This window comes from Aquarana catesbeiana, linkage group LG01 (genome assembly GCF_042186555.1).
Source record: "Aquarana catesbeiana isolate 2022-GZ linkage group LG01, ASM4218655v1, whole genome shotgun sequence".
Classification (NCBI taxonomy): Eukaryota; Metazoa; Chordata; class Amphibia; order Anura; family Ranidae; genus Aquarana; species Aquarana catesbeiana.
In genome coordinates this window covers 289,289,638-289,307,644 of record NC_133324.1, presented here as the reverse complement: position 1 = coordinate 289,307,644, position 18,007 = coordinate 289,289,638, and the positions used below count along the sequence as shown (strand labels likewise).

The window sequence follows — 18,007 nt, the reverse complement described above, 5'->3', positions numbered from 1 at the left end:
AGGACGGGAGAAACAGTCCTGCAAGCAGCATCTCTGGGGCGGTGCGGGAGCGATGTAAACACCACTCCTGTCCATTGAAATGAATGGGCATCGCTGCCAAAGCGCCTGCAAAGCGCTTTGGCAGCGGCGCTTTTAACCCCTTGTTAACCCTTTATTTGGGGTTAAAAGCGCCCTGCTAACTCCTGCACAGCACCGGTAAAACGAGCGGTGCTTTACCGCGAGCACAGGGCGGTCTGCAGTGTGAAAGTGGCCTTAGTGAATTTAATGACCACCTTATCCAGCCACAGAACCGATATGCGATCAGTTTAAGGCATGAGGTGGCAACCCTATTACAAAGACATATTTCTCCTTTACTGTGCAGGAATGTTGATAGAAATAAGAGTAAAATGTCCGGCAATGTCCATGAATTCGTTCCCGGGCGGATGGATTCCAATGCAGCAGATGAATTCAGCGTTCACAGCTGTCAAGGTTTCCCAGCTGGAGAAGCACATGGTACACGTGTATGTACACACTCAGGGTCGTTGTCATGGCGACTGGCTTCCAGCCTGCCAGCATCCCGTATACTGAACCTGTCCCACAATGCCTAGCGGGGAGGCCGCGCTGGAGGTCGCTGATTGGTTGACCTTATTGTGCCAAGGAGACTTGCTACTGCCGACATTTCAGCTTTCTGCCCGGGCGGACAGAGCGGCCTGAGGTGAATGGTCAATTCTTAAAATTGTAACGAGCGATAAAAACCTCATACACAGTATTTCTACCCGGAAGCGCTCTTCACTTCCGCCACCCTGCAACCGGACCAACCGGTTTCCTCGGCTCAGACAAACTTCTCACTTTGGCCCCGCCTTAGAAGCTGGCGTTTCATTTGGATTGGACACGTGTTCTATGTGTTCTTTGAAGCCCAGCCCGCGCTGTCTCTTCCGACCAATCAGAAGCCGGAGAAGGACAGCGAGTCAGGTTCGGAGCAATGAGTGTTTGAAGCCCGGCAGCATCATGTTTGGTTGTCGCTTAGGAGAGAGTGAATGAAATGTGCGGGCTGTTGGCGGAGGAGTGCGGGGTAGCCGCCTGGGTCCGGTGAAGGGACAGTGTCCAGCTTTGTCGTTAGTCCAGTGTCAGGCGGAAACATGCCCGCTCCGGTGACCTGGGCCCCAGCGGCCGCTCTGCTCTGCTGTTTGCTCGCTACGCTCATCGCACAAGGAGCCGGCCTGGGGGACAAGGTGATCTGGGCTGTCAATGCCGGGGGCGATGCTCATATAGACGTGCACGGCATCCACTACCGGAAGGACCCGCTGGAGGGCAGAGTAGGCAGAGGTGAGTGACTGATGACAGGAGGGGGTGTGATCGGAGCACGATCTGGGGATCCCTTCGATCAGGAACCTCTCCCACACTCATCACCCCCCCCCCACCCACCCATGGGGACACGAGGTGACAGCTCAGCACAATCACCGGATTATTTCACACCCCATGGAGGCCCAACACCATTCATTTTCTGATCGATTTCTCCTGATCCATCTATAGTCCAACATATGCACCACACATGGCTGTGGAATTCAATCAATCGAAAGCTATCGATTTATTTATCAAATTCCACTGGGCAACCTCATGATCAGTACAATCACATTTATGACTGGACCACCTTGGTGCTGCCAAATGATCAATACATTTCCTCCCTGGCTGATCGACTCTGTTTTGGGATGGGAAGTTTTAGCTGTTCAGTCTGTTTTCCATCATTTAGATTAAATCGCATATCATATCGATCAGATAGTAACATTGAAGAGTGTGCATGGTTTGTGCATGGTCACCATGAGGGCCTTTTTACAGATTTTTTTTTTTTTTTTTTCTAAGCGCTTTTGTGTCAAAAATTGCTTCCCTTTAAAATGAATGTTTTCACACCGAGGCTGGGCACTTTTTATGGCGGTGAGAAAAATCCTGCTTGCAGCATCTGGTGCTTGTTTGTGGAGGTGGAAAAAAAAAAAAGCGCTCCTCTCCATTGAAATGAATGGGAAGCACCTCAAAAACACCCCCACTAAGTGGTGAGGTGCAGTTTTTGAGTCACATGTCATTTAAAGGAGAAGTACAGACAAAGCTTGGATCACAGGAGTGACCCGTTTTCAGCAGACATCGGGCTGAAGTCTGCTCTCTGCTGACGTCACAGAAGTCAGTCCAGGCACTGCGTCATCACGACCACGGAGTCTGGATCCGCCAGATAGCGTTGCCACCTCATCCCTTTAAACCCAAACACATATTAATTACACAGGTTCTGTGGCTAATTTAATGCAGATAAGGAACTAAGTGAATTTAATTACTACCTTAATTAGCCACAGAACCTGTGTAATTAATATGTGTTTGAGTTTAAAGGGATGAGGTGGCAACTCTACTGCCAGATCCCTTGACCGACACTGGCTCAGGCTCTCAGCGAGCCACCTAGAGCCTGAGCCAGCCGCCCCCTTCACAGCTCAGCGCTCCAGTGAGCGAGGAGGGAGCAGATAGCTGCTGATTGTCTGCAGCTCTCTACTCAGGGAGATGCGAGAACCGAGTGATTGGCAGTTTTCGATCGCTCTGTTCGCATTGTAGAGGCGCCGGGGGGACAGATGCAGCATTGGACCAATGCTGCATCCAGCTAGGTAAGTATAAATAAAAAGCAGAAGCTATACTTCTATTTTTATAAAAACTGCACCAAAAACCTCTCAATTAACACATTAATCTTCTTTAGATCTACCTATAAATATGTAAACACTAAGGCTAATTTCGCACTGGGGCTGTGAGAGCATCGGCAGTAAAGCACCTTTAGTTTTAACAGTGCTTTACCATAGTTTTAGTGGTGCTTTTCGCCCGCTAGTGGGGCGCTTTTAACCCCCGCTAGCGGGGGGGGGGGGCGCTTTTAGGGGTTAATATCGCCTGTGTAGCGTCGCTGCCAAAGCACTGCCCATTCATTTCAATGGGCAGGACAGTTTAGGAGCGGTGTATACACACCACTCCTTCACCGCCCCAAAGATGCTGCTTGCAGCACTTTTTCTAGCATCCTGCAAGCGCATCGCTCCAGTGTGAAAGCAATCGGGCTCTCACACTGGAGTGACAGGAGAGGCTCTATTTTTTAGCTCTAAAACACCTGTAAAGCGCCTCAGTGTGAAAGTGGCCTAGTCTGGTTTAAAAAAAGGACACAAGTCCATCCAGTTCAACCAATAAAATGTAGTCCAAGTGCCTACCAGATTGGATACAAATTGAAATTGAATAGATAGGTGTGTCCTTATAATACATAGTTTTGGTATAAAGTTGATTGTAAAGTGTGTGGAGCCTTAGGCCTCATTTAGATGTGCATATGGTGGGGCAGTGGTAAAAATGCATGGTTGAGTCACGTGTTCCTCACCCCAAGCTGCAATTGGCAGTGGGTGGAGTGTTTATATGCCATGGTTGTGATGCTTCATGCTCGCAGCTCCCAACATATCGCAATCAGCAGGTGGTAAGCCCACAAAACGTGGGGCGTGCCAAAAATGCCACACAACTGCATGCGTTTATCTGCAAAAATGGGTGGTGAGAAGGTGTCACATCACCCCCTTCTCGCCTGTCAATTGCCTCTACAAAGCAATCCATACATGGATTACTTTTCATAGGAGAGGAGGATTTAGACACGTCTAAATCTACCCTCTGGGTAACCATACATGTTACAATCTGACTATACAATTAACTTTAAATTTACTAAATCTATGAAACATATGTATATATCTATGTAAAGATGTCACCATAAAACATCTGTCTGTCCCCCATCACTGCCAACACCAAATAAACACTGATTTGGGTTATTTTTACCAAAGAAATGTAGCAGCATCATTTTTGGTCAAAAATTATCAAGAGAAATGACTTATTTGCAAAATTTTATAACAGAAACTAAGAAAAATGCATATTTTTTTTTTATTTGCAGCTTAAAAAAAATAAAACCCCCCAGCGGTGATTACATACCGCCAAAAGAAAGCTCTATTTGTGTGAAAAAATGCTAAAAATGTACAGTGCCACATGACCGCGCGATTCTCATTCAAAGTGTGACAGCGCTGAAAGCTGAAAATTGGTCTGGGAAGGAGGGGGTGAAAGTGCCCGGTGTTAGCGGCGCTCCAGGCTCCTTCATAAAAAAATTAAGTCAGCAGCTACAAATACTGTAGCTGCTGACTTTTACTATAAGGACTCTTATCTTTCCAGGGATCCAGTGCTGTCCTCGTCCAGCCAATTTTTCAATGGGCTCTCATCGCCATTTCTAGTAAGGGAAACCGGTAGTGAAGTCTTGAGGCTTCACAGCCGGTTCCCTACTGCACATGTGCGAAGAGCGCTGTGCTTTGTGAATGGCCCGGTGGCGGAGGAAAGAGGAGGGGGGCGACCTTCCAGGTGACTTTGCCGCAGCAAAGTCACCAGGAAGTGTGATCGGGTACATGCCAAACCAAGTACCCATTCCACACCCCCGAAAGGTGCCAAATGTGGGGAGGAGGCAAACAAACGGAGCTTCCCCTTTTGGGTGGAGTTCCGCTTTAAAAGCAGGGCTATTTCTGTCCACTGCTTTGTTCCTTTGCTAGCAGCATAAATCGCTTCTGACAAGTTTTCCTGACACTAAGGAAAATGGTGACAGGGGAGGGACCTTTAGCTGATTGACAGCCTCAGATCTCATGCTGTATGAAGTGGTGGTTTCTTCCCTCTAATCGGCTCTCTTCACTGATGTAACTTCAGCTCCCCGCCTCCTGCTTTTCAGAGCTGATAGATCCTGTGTTCAGCTGAACTTTCACAATTTCACAACTCCGGGGGCAATTTCAGAGAAAACTTTGCGGGTTCCCGCACAGATGTCTACAAATCACACCCTGCAGTCGCCAAAAGTAGTACAGAAACTACTTTTGGGAATCGGTGCGGTGCTGCAAATGCGGTGTCGCACCAATTCAGACAGTGCCATTGCCGGCAATAGCCACTGATTTGGCATGCGATTTGACATGTCAAATCGCATGCCAAATTGCTGCAATGTAAACCTAGGCTGAATAGACGTAGGGGAAAGGTGGCTGTAGACAAACAGGATTTGTTTAATCTCTGTATCACCTGAGGCCAGTCAGTTCAGTGGGTGCATATAAGAGTTTACAACTACTTTAAAATTCTACAAAACAGGAAGTGTGCTTTACCAATGATCAGAGGAAGTTCTTGTCTGGAACGAACAGGCCAAAGTAATTCTTGCTGGGAGCAGGTGATCACACTTCCTGTCAGTCTTTCTGCTTGTCGCTAGCATAGAGCTTCTGTTGCACAAACCATTCTTTGATGCTGGTGGTTGGCGTCAGGAACTGGAAATGTTTTGATGACCCCTTTCACACTGAAGACATTTTTCAGGCGTTTTAGTGCTAAAAATAGCACCTGAAAAATGCCTCCCTTGCCACCCCAATGTGAAAGCCCGAGTGCTTTTACACTGGGGCGGTGCTGTTGCAGGACGTTAAAAAAAAGTCCTGCAAGCTGCGTCTTTGGGGCGGTGCAGGAGTGGTGTATACACCGCTCCTCAATCGCCTCTGCCATTGAAATCAATGGGCAGCGCTGCGGAAGCACTGCTTTTTGGGCGCTTTTAACCCCTTCTTTGGGGTTAAAAGCTTCCTAATCCTGCCCGCCCGCACAGTGCCTGTAAAGCGCCGCTTTACCGCTAGCGCAGGGGGGCTCTTCAGTGTGAAGTTGGGTCTAAGTGTATTTTAGTGTACCGACCTTTTCAAATTGTGTGTTCTCTGGGTATCAGAATGATTGATTGTTTTCCCTGTTTGTTGTTTAGCATCAGACTATGGATTGAAATTGCCAATTTTACGGTCAAATACTGAAGATCAGATTCTGTACCAGACCGAGCGCTATAATGAGGACAGCTTTGGATACGAGATCCCGATAAGGGAAGAAGGAGAATACGTTTTGGTGTTAAAATTTGCAGAGGTCTATTTTGCACAGTCCCAGCAGAAGGTAAGGGTGTCGTGTTCCTTACTTGTCCCCTCCTGTTCAAGGCGTGACACGAGAGCCCAGCAGATGGCATATTTGTCTGTGCAGGTGTGCGATACTAAGTGACTGCTCATATTTCTGCATTTCGCTACCCTCAGGTGTTTGATGTGCGTGTGAATGGCCATATTGTGGTGAAAGACCTGGATATATTTGACCGTGTGGGACACAGTACAGCACATGATGAAATCATACCAATTGTCATCAGGAAGGGTAAACTGAGTGTACAAGGGGAAGTCTCCACCTTTACTGGGAAGCTCAATGTCGAGTTTGTAAAGGTAATATTGACTTGTCTTTTACTGATCTGTTTGTACATAATTGATATTTATGATCTATTAAAAAAGATATCAGCACTTTGTATATAAAACAATATTCAACCATGTTACTATTTTACCAAAGCTTATTCTCTCTCTTTGAAGCTAACTTGTCAGATATTCATGGCCCTGTTTTATTTATATTGGATTGTGCTTTTATTTATTTTATTTTTTTTTCACTCCAAGCAAATCAAAATGTACTTGTGGCAAATGCAGTCAATGTATCTTCATAACCCAGGGGTAGTCCTGAATTGGTCATGTTAGGCAGGCCAATTATTTACGGTGGGTGCCACATCCTTAAATGTCAAGGCAGGTCATACACGGAGCAAATGTCTTTCCTGGGTCGAACTCCATCCAACTGGAAGTGAGAGCAGGCACCTGTCAAAACCAATTTTGGCCCGGCGGCGGGGGGAAGGAGGGGGGCAGAACTTCCGGGAGATCGGCCCGCGGCCCTTCTCACAGTAGTGGGGAAGGGGACCTGTCAAAAATAGGTTCCTGTCCCCCTTCCCCCCCTGAAAGGTGCCAAATGTGACATCTGAGGGGGGGAGGAAGCATATAAGTGGAAGTTCCACTTTTGGGTGGAACTCCGCTTTAAAGACGAGAGACCACTAGGTCCCCAAATGTCAGTGCTTTTTAAACATTTGAGTTTAATACTGCTTTAAAGTGATATTAAAATGCTTTTTTTTATTTTTTGCTAAATGAGCTGTAGAATCCTCCCCATTAAAGTGTTTTTTTTTTTTTTTTTCTGTCCCAATGATCTCTTATCTATAGAGATATATAAAAGTTGACTTTTAATTGCCTCCCAAATAAATAAATAAATATATATATATATATATATATATATATATATATATATATATATATATATATATATATATATATATATATATATATATATATATATATATATATATATATATATATATATATATATTTTTTTTTTTATTTTTTTTTTTCATTATTATTTACCACCAACTTTAATGCAGAACTCTAAGGCCGCGTACACACGTGCGGACTTTTCGGCAACAAAAGTCCGACGGCCATTCCGGCGGACTTTCGTCAGACTTTTGATGGACTTTTGAACGAACGGACTTGCCTACACACGATCACACCAAAGTCAGACGGATTCATACATGATGACGTACACCGGACTAAAATAAGGAAGTTGATAGCCAGTAGCCAATAGCTGCCCTAGCGTCGGTATTTGTCCATCGGACTAGCATACAGACAAGCGGATTTTAAAATAAGGAAGTTGATAGCCAGTAGCCAATAGCTGCCCTAGCGTCGGTATTCGTCCATCGGACTAGCATACAGACAAGCAGATTTTTCGACCGGACTCGAGTCCGTCAGAAAGATTTGAAGCATGTTTCAAGTCTAAAGTCCATCAGATTTTCATCTGGAAAAGTCAGCTGAAGGTCCGATGAAGCCCACACATGATCAGATTGTCCGTCGGACCAGTCCGGTCGAAAAGTCCGCTCGTGTGTACGCTGCATAAGGCCCCATTCACACCTGAGCCTGAACCTTTTTCCCCTCCAGCCTGAAGCTACAAAACGCTGGAGGGGAAAAAAAAATCAATTATTCTCTATGGAGATGTTTCACATCTTCACTCCAAAACACTTGAAGCCAGAAGCTCAAACGCCTGAAGCTCAAACAAGTTCTGGAGCTTTTTTATAGGCAGATTACAGGAGTTTTTCTGCTTCTTACATTGGTGACCTTTTGACCTGTACAAAATCGCAGTAAAATTGAGACTTTCTGCCTGAAAAACGCTAAGTTTCAAAGTCGTGCGATTTTTGCCACAATTTTGTTTAGGTCACCAATGTAAAAGGCAGAAAAACGCCTGTAATCTGCCCCAAAGAAGCTCATGTTCTTTTTAGAGCTTAGGGAGTTTTTCAGGCGTTTTGCTTCAGGTGACAAAACGCTCAGATGTGAACAGGTGCCATTGAAATGAATGGGATTTTGCTTGTTGGTAGTTTTTTTGGGGGCGTTTCACGAGCGTTTTTATGAGCTGAAAATGCTCAGGTGTGAATGCAGCCTACCTTTCCCTTCTTCTTTGAAGAAGAATTTAAGGTAAGGATATTTTTACATAGTTGCATTGGTCCAGGATGAACCATCGTAACTGCTTATACCGTACCTGTGGGATCCCCCTGGAAGCCGAAAATCACTTCAGTAGGCACCACTAGTACAGTGATCCCCACTTGCTTCTTGTTCCTGTGCCAAGCAGCTGCCCTGCTGCATTCTTAACACAGGAGGTCAGCCGCTCAGTACCAGCGCCAGTCAATAATGCTTTGCCTTTTCTCATTGAATGCAAAGCATTCTTTAATTGGACAAGGAGGAAAGCGTGATGCTATGATGTGGCATGTATACGGCAAAAAGTGCAGGCGTTTTTTTGGGTTTTACCCTTTTATCTTGTTGACCACGTGAATGTAGTCCCGTGATTAGGAACTCCAGGATCCTGGTCTGGATGAGGTTGAGAAAAACACTTGCTCAGCTAGAGGAGATTGCCCAGTATGAAACCCCGTCACAGCATTGGATGGTCAGATGTATAAAAAGTTCTTTGTTCTGTTTATTTAAACTAGTTTATTTTTATGCAAACAGAATAGCCTTAGGGCCCATGTATGCACTAAAGAAGAACCTTTTTTGTTGCCAATGGCAGCCAGTCAGAATCCCTGTATTTTCTACTGCAGAAATAACAGTTGAAAGTTGGTTGGTTGCTGTGGGCAACACTATATTTTCATTTGCACAGTTGTCAGATATGAATTCTTTAATAATGCATCAAACTATGGGAAAATATATTTAACAGTACTCCTCATTTTATTTCAGGGATATTACGATAACCCCAAAGTATGTGCGCTTTACCTCATGAAAGGAACAGTTGATGGTGAGTTACATGGCTATTTCTGTTTTTAAATATTCAATATTCCCCAGTGTATATCATTAGTGCAGATAATATCTCGTTTGCAGAGAAAATGCTGACAAGTAAGGGTCTGTCTATGGGCTTTTGGCTTGTGGCATCAAAATCAGTTCAAGGTGTTATTGAGCTCATTCAGAATTCATTGACGGGTGCATTTGACTCGGCTTTAAAGCAGATCTTCACTCTCTGGAACAGGGGTCTCCAAATTTTTCAAAGGGCCAGTTTACTGTCCTTCAGACTTTAGGGGAGCTGGATTGTTGCCAGTAAGCGTGGAAAATGTCCTGGGCCCAGCATCAGAGAGAATAAACATGGCCTCGGGGTTTGTTTTTAGTAAGATGAGTAGTGCCCCATCATTGGTATTAGTGGGGCACTATTCCTGCCAATGATGAGAGGCAATATTCTATCTATTGATATCAATAACGGGGCATTTATATCTGATGAGCAATATTCTATCAGATATAATGCCCTGTTGGTGTCGGTGGATAGAATATTGCCTCTTCTAGCAGGAATAGTGCCCCAGTGATTGGGTATAGGCTAGGAAAGAGCTGCAGTTTGGAGACCCCTGCTCTAGGCAATCATGCTGCCTTTCCACCCCTCCTCTCTCAAATTGCACATTTTTTTTTTTTTTTAGGGGGGGTAGGGGGTTGTGTAAATTTTTTGTTTTTTCGGACTGCCCCCATGTGCACATCATGCGCCTAGGCAAATAACATGCACTGACTGCCCTTTTCCTCCTGGGATATGCACATCACATACCCCAGGAGGCATTGGGGTTGATTTACTAAAACTGGAGAGTGCAAAATCTAGTGCAGCTATGCATGGTAGCCAATCGGCTTCTATCTTCAGCTTGTTTAATTTAGCTTTGACAAAAAAAAAAACTTGGAAGCTGGTTTCTCTGCAGAGCTGCACCAGATTTTGCACTCTTCTGTTTTAGTAAATCAACCTCAATCTACTCTCCATTCAGTAAAGGAGGGGCTGACCTAGCGACACGTCGTCGGTAGGCCTGGCAGCTGAACGCAGAAAAGGACACCTAAATATTGTGGCGTGGGACAGAGTAGAGGCAAAACAGAAGAGGATCTCAGTGGGACAACGCTGGGTGGGTGAGTATCTGAATTGTACAGAGGACAACCCATTGTAAGCAGTGGTAGAAAAAAATAAATGTACAGTGCCTTGAAAAAGTATTCATACCCCTTGACATTTTGTCATGTTACAACCAAAAATGTAAATGTAATTTTATGTGATAGACCAACACAAAGTGGCACATAATTGTGAAGCGGAAAGGAAAATGATAAATGGTTTTCACAATTTTTTACAAATAAATATGTGAAAAGTGTGGTGTGCATTTGTATTCAGCCCCCCGGAGTCAATACTTTGTAGAACCATCTTTTGCTGCAATTACAGCTGCAAGTCTTTTTAGGTATGTTCCTACCAGCTTTGCACATCTAGAGAGTGCCCATTTTTCTTTGAAACATACCTCAAGCTCTGTCAGATTAGATGGAGAGCAATTTTCAAGTCTTGCCACAGATTCTCAATTGGATTTAGGTCTGGATAATGACTGGGCCATTTTAACACATGAATATGCTTTGATCTAAACCATTCCATTGTAGCTCTGGCTGTATGTTTAGGGTCGTTGTCCTGCTGGAAGGTGAACCTCCACCCCAGTCGCAAGTCTTTTGCAGACTAAAAGGTTTTCTTCTAAGATTGCCTTGTATTTGGCTCCATCCATCTTCCGATCAACTCTGATCAGCTTCCCTGTCCCTGCTGAAGAAAAGCATCCCCACATCATGATGTTGCCACCACGTTTCACGGTGGGGGTGGTGTGTTCAGGGTGATGTGTAGTATTAATTTTCCACCACACATAGCGTTTTGCTTTTAGGCCAAAACGTTAAATGTTGGTCTCATCTGACCAGAGCCCCTTCTTCCACATGTTTGCTGTGTCCCTCACATGGCTTCTCGCAAATTGCAAGTGGGACTTCTTATGGCTTTCTTTCAATAATGGCTTTCTTCTTGCCACTCTTCCATAAAGGCCAGATTTGTGGAGTGCACGACTAATAGTTGTCCTGTGGACAGATTCTCCCACCTGAGCTGTGCATCTCTGCAGCTCTCTACAGAGACTCCAGAGTCTCCCTCTTGGCTGCTTCTCTGATTGATGCTCTCCTTGCCCGGCCTGTCAGTTTAGGTGGACGGCCATGTCTTGGTAGGTTTGCAGTTGTGCCATACTCTTTCCATTTTCAGATGATGGCTTAAAGCTTGGGATATTTTTTTTATAACCTAATCTGGCTTTAAACTTCTCCACGTTATCCCTGACCTGTCTAGTGTGTTCCTTGGCCTTCATGATACTGTTTGTTCACTAAGGTTCTCTAACAAACCTCTGAGGGCTTCACAGAACAGCTGTATTTATACTGTGATTAAATTACACACAGGTGGACTCTATTTATTTACTAATTCGGTGACTTCTGAAGGCAATTGGTTTCACTTGATTTTAGTTAGGGGTATCAGAGTAACAGGGGCTGAATACAAATGCATGCTGAACTTTTCAGATATTTATTTGTAAAAAATGTGGAAAACCATTTATCAATTTCCTTCCACTTCACAATTTATGTGCCACTTTGGTCTATCCTATAAAATACATTTACATTGTTTGGTTGTAACATGACAAAATGTGGTATGAATACTTTTTCAAGGCACTGTATGTATGTGTGGGTGGGAAGGAGGGGGGGGGGTAAAGCTCTGCTTTAAGTGGATTGCAGTCCCTTAGAGCTCAAATAGTTTGCTTTCCCCTAGACTTCAAAACTCACTTGTAGTAAACAAACCGGTCAACACAGGCCATAAATCTGCATAGAATCTTCAATGGTACTTTTGAAGGTGTAAATGGTTTGCTGATGACTTTATTAGGTACACCTTGCTAGTACCGGGTTGGACCCCCTTTTGCCTTCAGAACTGCCTTAATTCTTTATTGCATAGATTCAACAAGGTGTTGGAAACATTCCTTGGTGATTTTGGTCCATATTGACATTATAGCATTACAGTTGATGCAGATTTGTCGGCTGCACATCCATGGTGTGAATCTTCCGTTCCACCACATCCCAAAGGTGCTCTATTGGATTGAGATCTGATGACTGTGGAGGCCATTGGAGTACAGTGAATTCATTGTTATGTTAAAAAAAAACAGTTTGCGATGATTTGAGCTTTGTGGCATGGTGCATTATCCTGCTGAAAGTATCCTTCAGAAGATAGTGGTCATAAAGGGATGGATATTTTCAGCAACAATACTCGGGTAGGCCATTTAAACGATGCTCAGTTGGTATAAGGGACCAAAAGTGTGGCAAGAAAATATCTCCCACACCATTATACCACCAGCCTGAACCTGATACAAGGCAGGATGGATCTATGTTTTCATGTTTATGCCAAAATCTAACCCCACTGAATGTTGCAGTTGAAATCAAGACTCCTCAGACCAGGCAACGTTTTTCCAATCTTCTATTATCCAATTTTGGTGAGCCTCTGTGAATTGTAGCCTCAGTTTCCTGTTCTTAACTCACAGGAGTGGCACCCGGTGTGGTCTTCTGCTGTAGCCCATCTGCTTCAAGGTTTGAAGTGTTGTGCGTTCAGAGATGGTATTCTGCATACCTTGGTTGTAATGAGTGGTTATTTGAGTTACTGTTGCCTCTCTATCATCTCAAACCAGTCTGCCCATTCTCCTCTCAACAAGGCATTTTCCTTCACCCAACCCTAGAGATGGTTGTGCGTGAAAATCCCAGTAGATCAGCAGTTTTTGAAATACTCAGACCAGCCGTCTGGCACCAACAACCATGCCACGTTCAAAATCACTTAAATCCCCTTTCTTCCCCATTCTGATGCTCGGTTTTAAGTTCAGCAAGTAGTCTTTACTAGGGATGCACCAAATGGGTTTTTTGGTGCCGATACCGAAAATAAATCTTCTTTGATCCCGAAAACCGAAACCGAGACCACACCGATACCGAAAGTGACTGTTTTTAAAAATATTTTTATACAGGAGATGGTCAGAGACTGGGGACATGGTACAGGAGATGGTCAGAGACTGCAGAGATGGTACAGGAGATGGTCAGAGACTGAGGACATGGTACAAGAGATAACAAGAAAAAGAAAGCGCCTCTGAGTGCAGGTATTTATTGATAGCAATAAGCAAGTATTCACACTTACAATAAAGTAAGGAACGTTCAGCTCCGGAAGGGAAATTATCCTCGATCAGTCCCAACGTCCATGGCAGGAGGCTGCGAGATGGCTCCGAGGGGATGGCCGCGGTCCCCCGCAGGGAGAGACAGGCAGCTGGGCTAGATGGAAGCTCCGTAAGTCCGACAAGGTGCTCGTGGGCGTGTGACGTCACCGGGATAGAGAGGAATACACAACGCGTTTCAGAGCATGAGCGAAGCCTACACTGGGCATGCGCGCTCCTTTTTCAAGTGTGCCACACTTGAAAAAGGAGCGCGCATGCCCAGTGTAAGCTTCGCGCATGCTCTGAAACGCGTTGTGTATTCCGCTCTATCCCGGTGACGTCACACGCCCACGAGCGCCTTGTCGGACTTACGGAGCTTCCATCTAGCCCAGCTGCCTGTCTCTCCCTGCGGGGGACCGCGGCCATCCCCTCGGAGCCATCTCGCAGCCTCCTGCCATGGACGTTGGGACTGATCGAGGATAATTTCCCTTCCGGAGCTGAACGTTCCTTACTTTATTGTAAGTGTGAATACTTGCTTATTGCCATCAATAAATACCTGCACTCAGAGGCGCTTTCTTTTTCTTGTTTTCTCATGTTTGCCTAGAGAGCTGACTTTGCTCATCTTGAAAGCCTGCCCTCAGCGCTGGTGTCAGCAAAAAAGACTTTGTTTTTTTTCCCATCACAGCCCTTAATCACAGTGGCTAATTGCTATGGACATTTTACAAACTCTACATAATTCCCAGCAACCATAGCTCTACCTGTTGTTATTTTATCTACAATTCACTGAAATATTTACTGTAATTCATGTTATATTACCATTGGTCCTGAGCGCTGGTACATATGTGTGTATATAATGGTACAAGAGATGGTCAGAGACTGAGGACACGGTACAAGAGATGGTCAGAGACTGGGGACATGGTACAGGAGATGGTCAGAGACTGGGGACATGGTACAGGAGATGGTCAGAGACTGGGGACATGGTACAGGAGATGGTCAGAGACTGGGGACATGGTACAGGAGATGGTCAGAGACTGGGGACATGGTACAGGAGATGGTCAGAGACTGGGGACATGGTACAGGAGATGGTCAGAGACTGGGGACATGGTACAGGAGATGGTCAGAGACTGGGGACATGGTACAGGAGATCGATGCAGCCAGCCTGTGTCCCCATTGCAGCCAGTGAAGGGAGAGCCGTCCCGGGTGATCTGTCTATCAAAGTGCCCGGACAAGGGGGAGGGGCTGTATGTGACGGCGTGCAGCAGGGAACACACAGCTATTGAAATGAAAAGCTGTGATGTTCCCGGCACTGTAATCAAACAGGCGGCGGCTCGCCTCTCTTCTACGATATAGGAAGCCCCCCTGATAGGCGGCACCAGGGGCGGAGCCCCGCCCCATTCGGTATCGCCAAAAATTCTCTTTCGGCTTTTTGCTGAAAGGGCCATTTTCGGCCGATATGTTTAGACGGCCGATATTTCGGTGCATCCCTAGTCTTTACCGTGTCTAGATGCCTAAATGCATTGAGTTGCTGCCATGTGATTGGCTGATTAGCAATTTGTGTTTACCAAGCAATTGAACAGGTGTACCTAATAAAGTGGCCGGTGAGTGTATACAAGTGACCTGGTGAATAGCAAGACTTGTTGGAGAATAGGTTTATAAAGAAGGATGCAGCTTCTGTGTGCACTCATGCAGTTTTTCTGTGCTTTTTTTTTTCCCCCCAAGGCTTTTCTTCACTCAGAATCTGATTGCACAGCAAATCCTCATCCTAAATTTTTTTTTCTTTTCTGCAGAGGTGCCAAAACTGCAGCCTCATCCTGGCCTAGAGAAGAAGGAAGAGGAGGAAGAAGATGAAGAGGATGAAGGCCCAAGTACAAAGAAGCAAAGCAACAAGAACCGTGTGCAGTCTGGTCCTCGCACTCCTAACCCATATGCCTCAGACAACAGCAGCCTCATGTTTCCAATCTTGGTGGCCTTTGGAGTGTTTATCCCCACACTCTTCTGCCTATGCCGGCTATAGGAGGCCGGGTGCCAAGTTTTTTGTTTTTTCTTTTTCTAGTTTGCTTTTTTTTTTTTTTTTTTTCCCAGTAATTTTTCATAAACTACAGCGATGAAGAAGAAAATCTCCTTCTGTAAAACTAGAGGGGATTGGTGACCCTAAACAAGCAGCAGATCATTGTACCACAATAATATGACTATGTTAAATGGTTACGGAGCAGCTAAAGCTAAATACTAGACAATTCTGCCAAATGTTCAGGTATGTGGACCTGAGTGAGTTTTAAGTACCTATTATGGTAACATTCTTAAGAGAACTGAGCAAGACTTATTTGAACTGGTCTCCCTGAGATGGAGGAGCTCTTTGAACTATGGCTTCACAAGTTGCTACCTACAAGATGAACGTGGGACTTTTTTCAGGGTACTGTTTGTGCATACTCTGTTTCTTGATGTAAACGGTCACTGAGTTTCGGTTTTCTACATCACCAGACAACATTGTTAAGCTGTATCTTGTCTGATGTATGTTTGTGTTTTTTGTCTGGGGTCAGAAATTTTACTTAAATCTCTTCATTAGTGTGTGACAACTTCATCACAGCAGCTAGGGCAGTTAGGCTTCTTGCTGTAATAGAGAACATCAGCTTGTGGGTAACTGGATCTTATGATGCACACAATTTACATTTAATGACGTGACCCATTAAGAATTGTACTGGTTCACCCTTTTAAGAGAATCCACAGGCTAAAGGTTATAAAGCCTGCTCCTTTTATTATTTTTTTTTTTTCTTCGCCCTTATTGAATAATTCCAGCAAAATATTTTGAGCGCTCCTTTTATACATCAGCCACTGCCTGTTCTAGTATCAAGGATTTCTTCGATAAAGGTCCAAACACCTCTCAAAATGCCATTTAACACCACGCTGCTGGGAAAAGTGGAAATGGTTTGTACTAATTGCACCAGAGCCTGCAGTTTGTGTATTTCTGCAGCACTTTCAAAGATTAGTTTAGTTAGTGATCGTCCAGACTGCCGGTATAGCACATATAACCAGGAATTTCCTGGACCAGGACTTGTTTGGAGGGCACTGTTTTTGCTGCCTTGATATGCTTTTTTATTTTTTTTTTATTTTTTATTTTTTTCCTTTCGTTGATTGCCTTTTTTAATTTTGCCTTTTGTGTGGTGGGGTGTTCAAAGACTTTCTTTTGTCTTTAAAGCTGAGTGCAAGCTTAAGATCTCTTGGTCAAATGCCTTTTTTAAAGATAGTTTTATGGTACAGAATTTGAGTCATGTGAACTTCACATATGCCAGTGTGTGAAGTCATTTAATGCTTGCGGAGCAATATAGACTGAACAGTGCAATGAAGGAATACTCAAGTTCAGATAAGTGCTTCTCCTATATGGTGCTGATGAAATGCTGTCAGCCTATTTTTAGCTGGTGTTTTGATGCATTACTTGGACATGACTGGGTAATAAATCCAGCTCCTAGGTCCGTCCGCATCAGATCTGAGAATTGTAGTGTGGGTCTAAATCTCAGACCGTTATGCTTCTGCTATTCTGGAATACAATCTGTAATCTAGTATCCACTGGGAAAAAACAGAGTCTTATTCTTATGCTGCCAAAAGATTCAGAGTTTAGTCCGGTCTTCACCCATAAAATACTGCTTGATATTAATATCTCAATTTTTTTAGTTTTTACCATAGTGCTGATTTTTACCTATGGTTTCTGGAGAGCAGGCTACTCATTGCAAAAAAACGTCTGTAAACATAATTATCAAGTGCTGTTTTATGGTCTGAGCAATATATATATATATATTTTTTTTTTTTTTTCTGTTTTGTTTTAAACCTTACATGCTTGATCATGGGATTGATAACACGGTAGGTACTACCTTTTTTTGCTCTGATAACTTGAAATGTATGATGGCACTGTGTATGGGTTGGGTCAGAAACTAGCGAAGGCAAAATTTCCAGTGTGATCAGTGCTTAATATAGCACAATGGAACCATTTTCATTTGGCCTCATAAAATGTAATATCTTAATACTGTGTGGGAGACTTGAGTTGTGATGAATGGATCACTGGTCCCTTTTTTTTTTTTTTTTTTTTTATTATGTTCAGGTACCAAATGAAAAAAACGTGGTACGGTTTCTGGGCTCCATATAATCCCATATTGATTTTCAATGTGTGTTTTTGTTTGTTTTGTTCCTCGAGAACCATTTCTTTGGAGGTGGGGATATAGTTCTGCTTTGAACCTGTTTTTCTTGCAATATCAAATAAAAAAATGTTTTATTGCCTTTTTAATTCTTGTTTCCTTGTTGGGGAAAATGGAATGCATAAAGTTGTGTTTTGTGTTTGTTTTTTTTTTTTTTTTTTTTTTTTTTTTTGTGATTTTTAAAACAGGATTCTACAAACGCCAAGAGCTAGGTGGTTAATTTAAGGACAGAGTTGCCATTGACACCAAACATTTTTGAGCTTTTTCAGTAGGTCAAAAAAACCTGTCTTGCGTTCAGTTTTTCTCCTTTGTCTGCTTTGGGCTAACTGCCTCTTGAAATTCTGGTTTACACAGGTATTGTTAACTGTTTACACAGACAAGGCAGATAAACTAGCTAGACAGCTTAATATAAACTGACAATCCACAT

The 18,007-nt window shown here is 43.9% G+C and overlaps 1 protein-coding gene across 1 annotated transcript; it reads left to right on the top strand.

Moving 5' to 3' along the window:
• Window positions 1–911: 911 nt before the first annotated feature.
• MLEC (malectin) lies at window positions 912–17,669 on the top strand. Its single transcript, XM_073629289.1, has 5 exons — window positions 912–1,305; window positions 5,768–5,946; window positions 6,081–6,257; window positions 9,114–9,171; window positions 15,184–17,669. Exons 1-5 carry the CDS (start codon window positions 1,119–1,121, stop codon window positions 15,408–15,410), a joined length of 828 nt encoding a protein of 275 aa, XP_073485390.1. The 5' UTR covers window positions 912–1,118; the 3' UTR covers window positions 15,411–17,669.
• Window positions 17,670–18,007: the final 338 nt, after the last annotated feature.

Bases quoted from the DNA above. Each gene is read 5' to 3' on its own strand.
- MLEC (XM_073629289.1), top strand. From the start codon at position 1,119: ATGCCCGCTCCGGTGACCTGGGCCCCAGCGGCCGCTCTGCTCTGCTGT. The intron at 1,306-5,767 runs GTGAGTGACTGA...TTTGTTGTTTAG, and splicing joins GGAGGGCAGAGTAGGCAGAG to CATCAGACTATGGATTGAAA. The intron at 5,947-6,080 runs GTAAGGGTGTCG...CGCTACCCTCAG, and splicing joins TTGCACAGTCCCAGCAGAAG to GTGTTTGATGTGCGTGTGAA.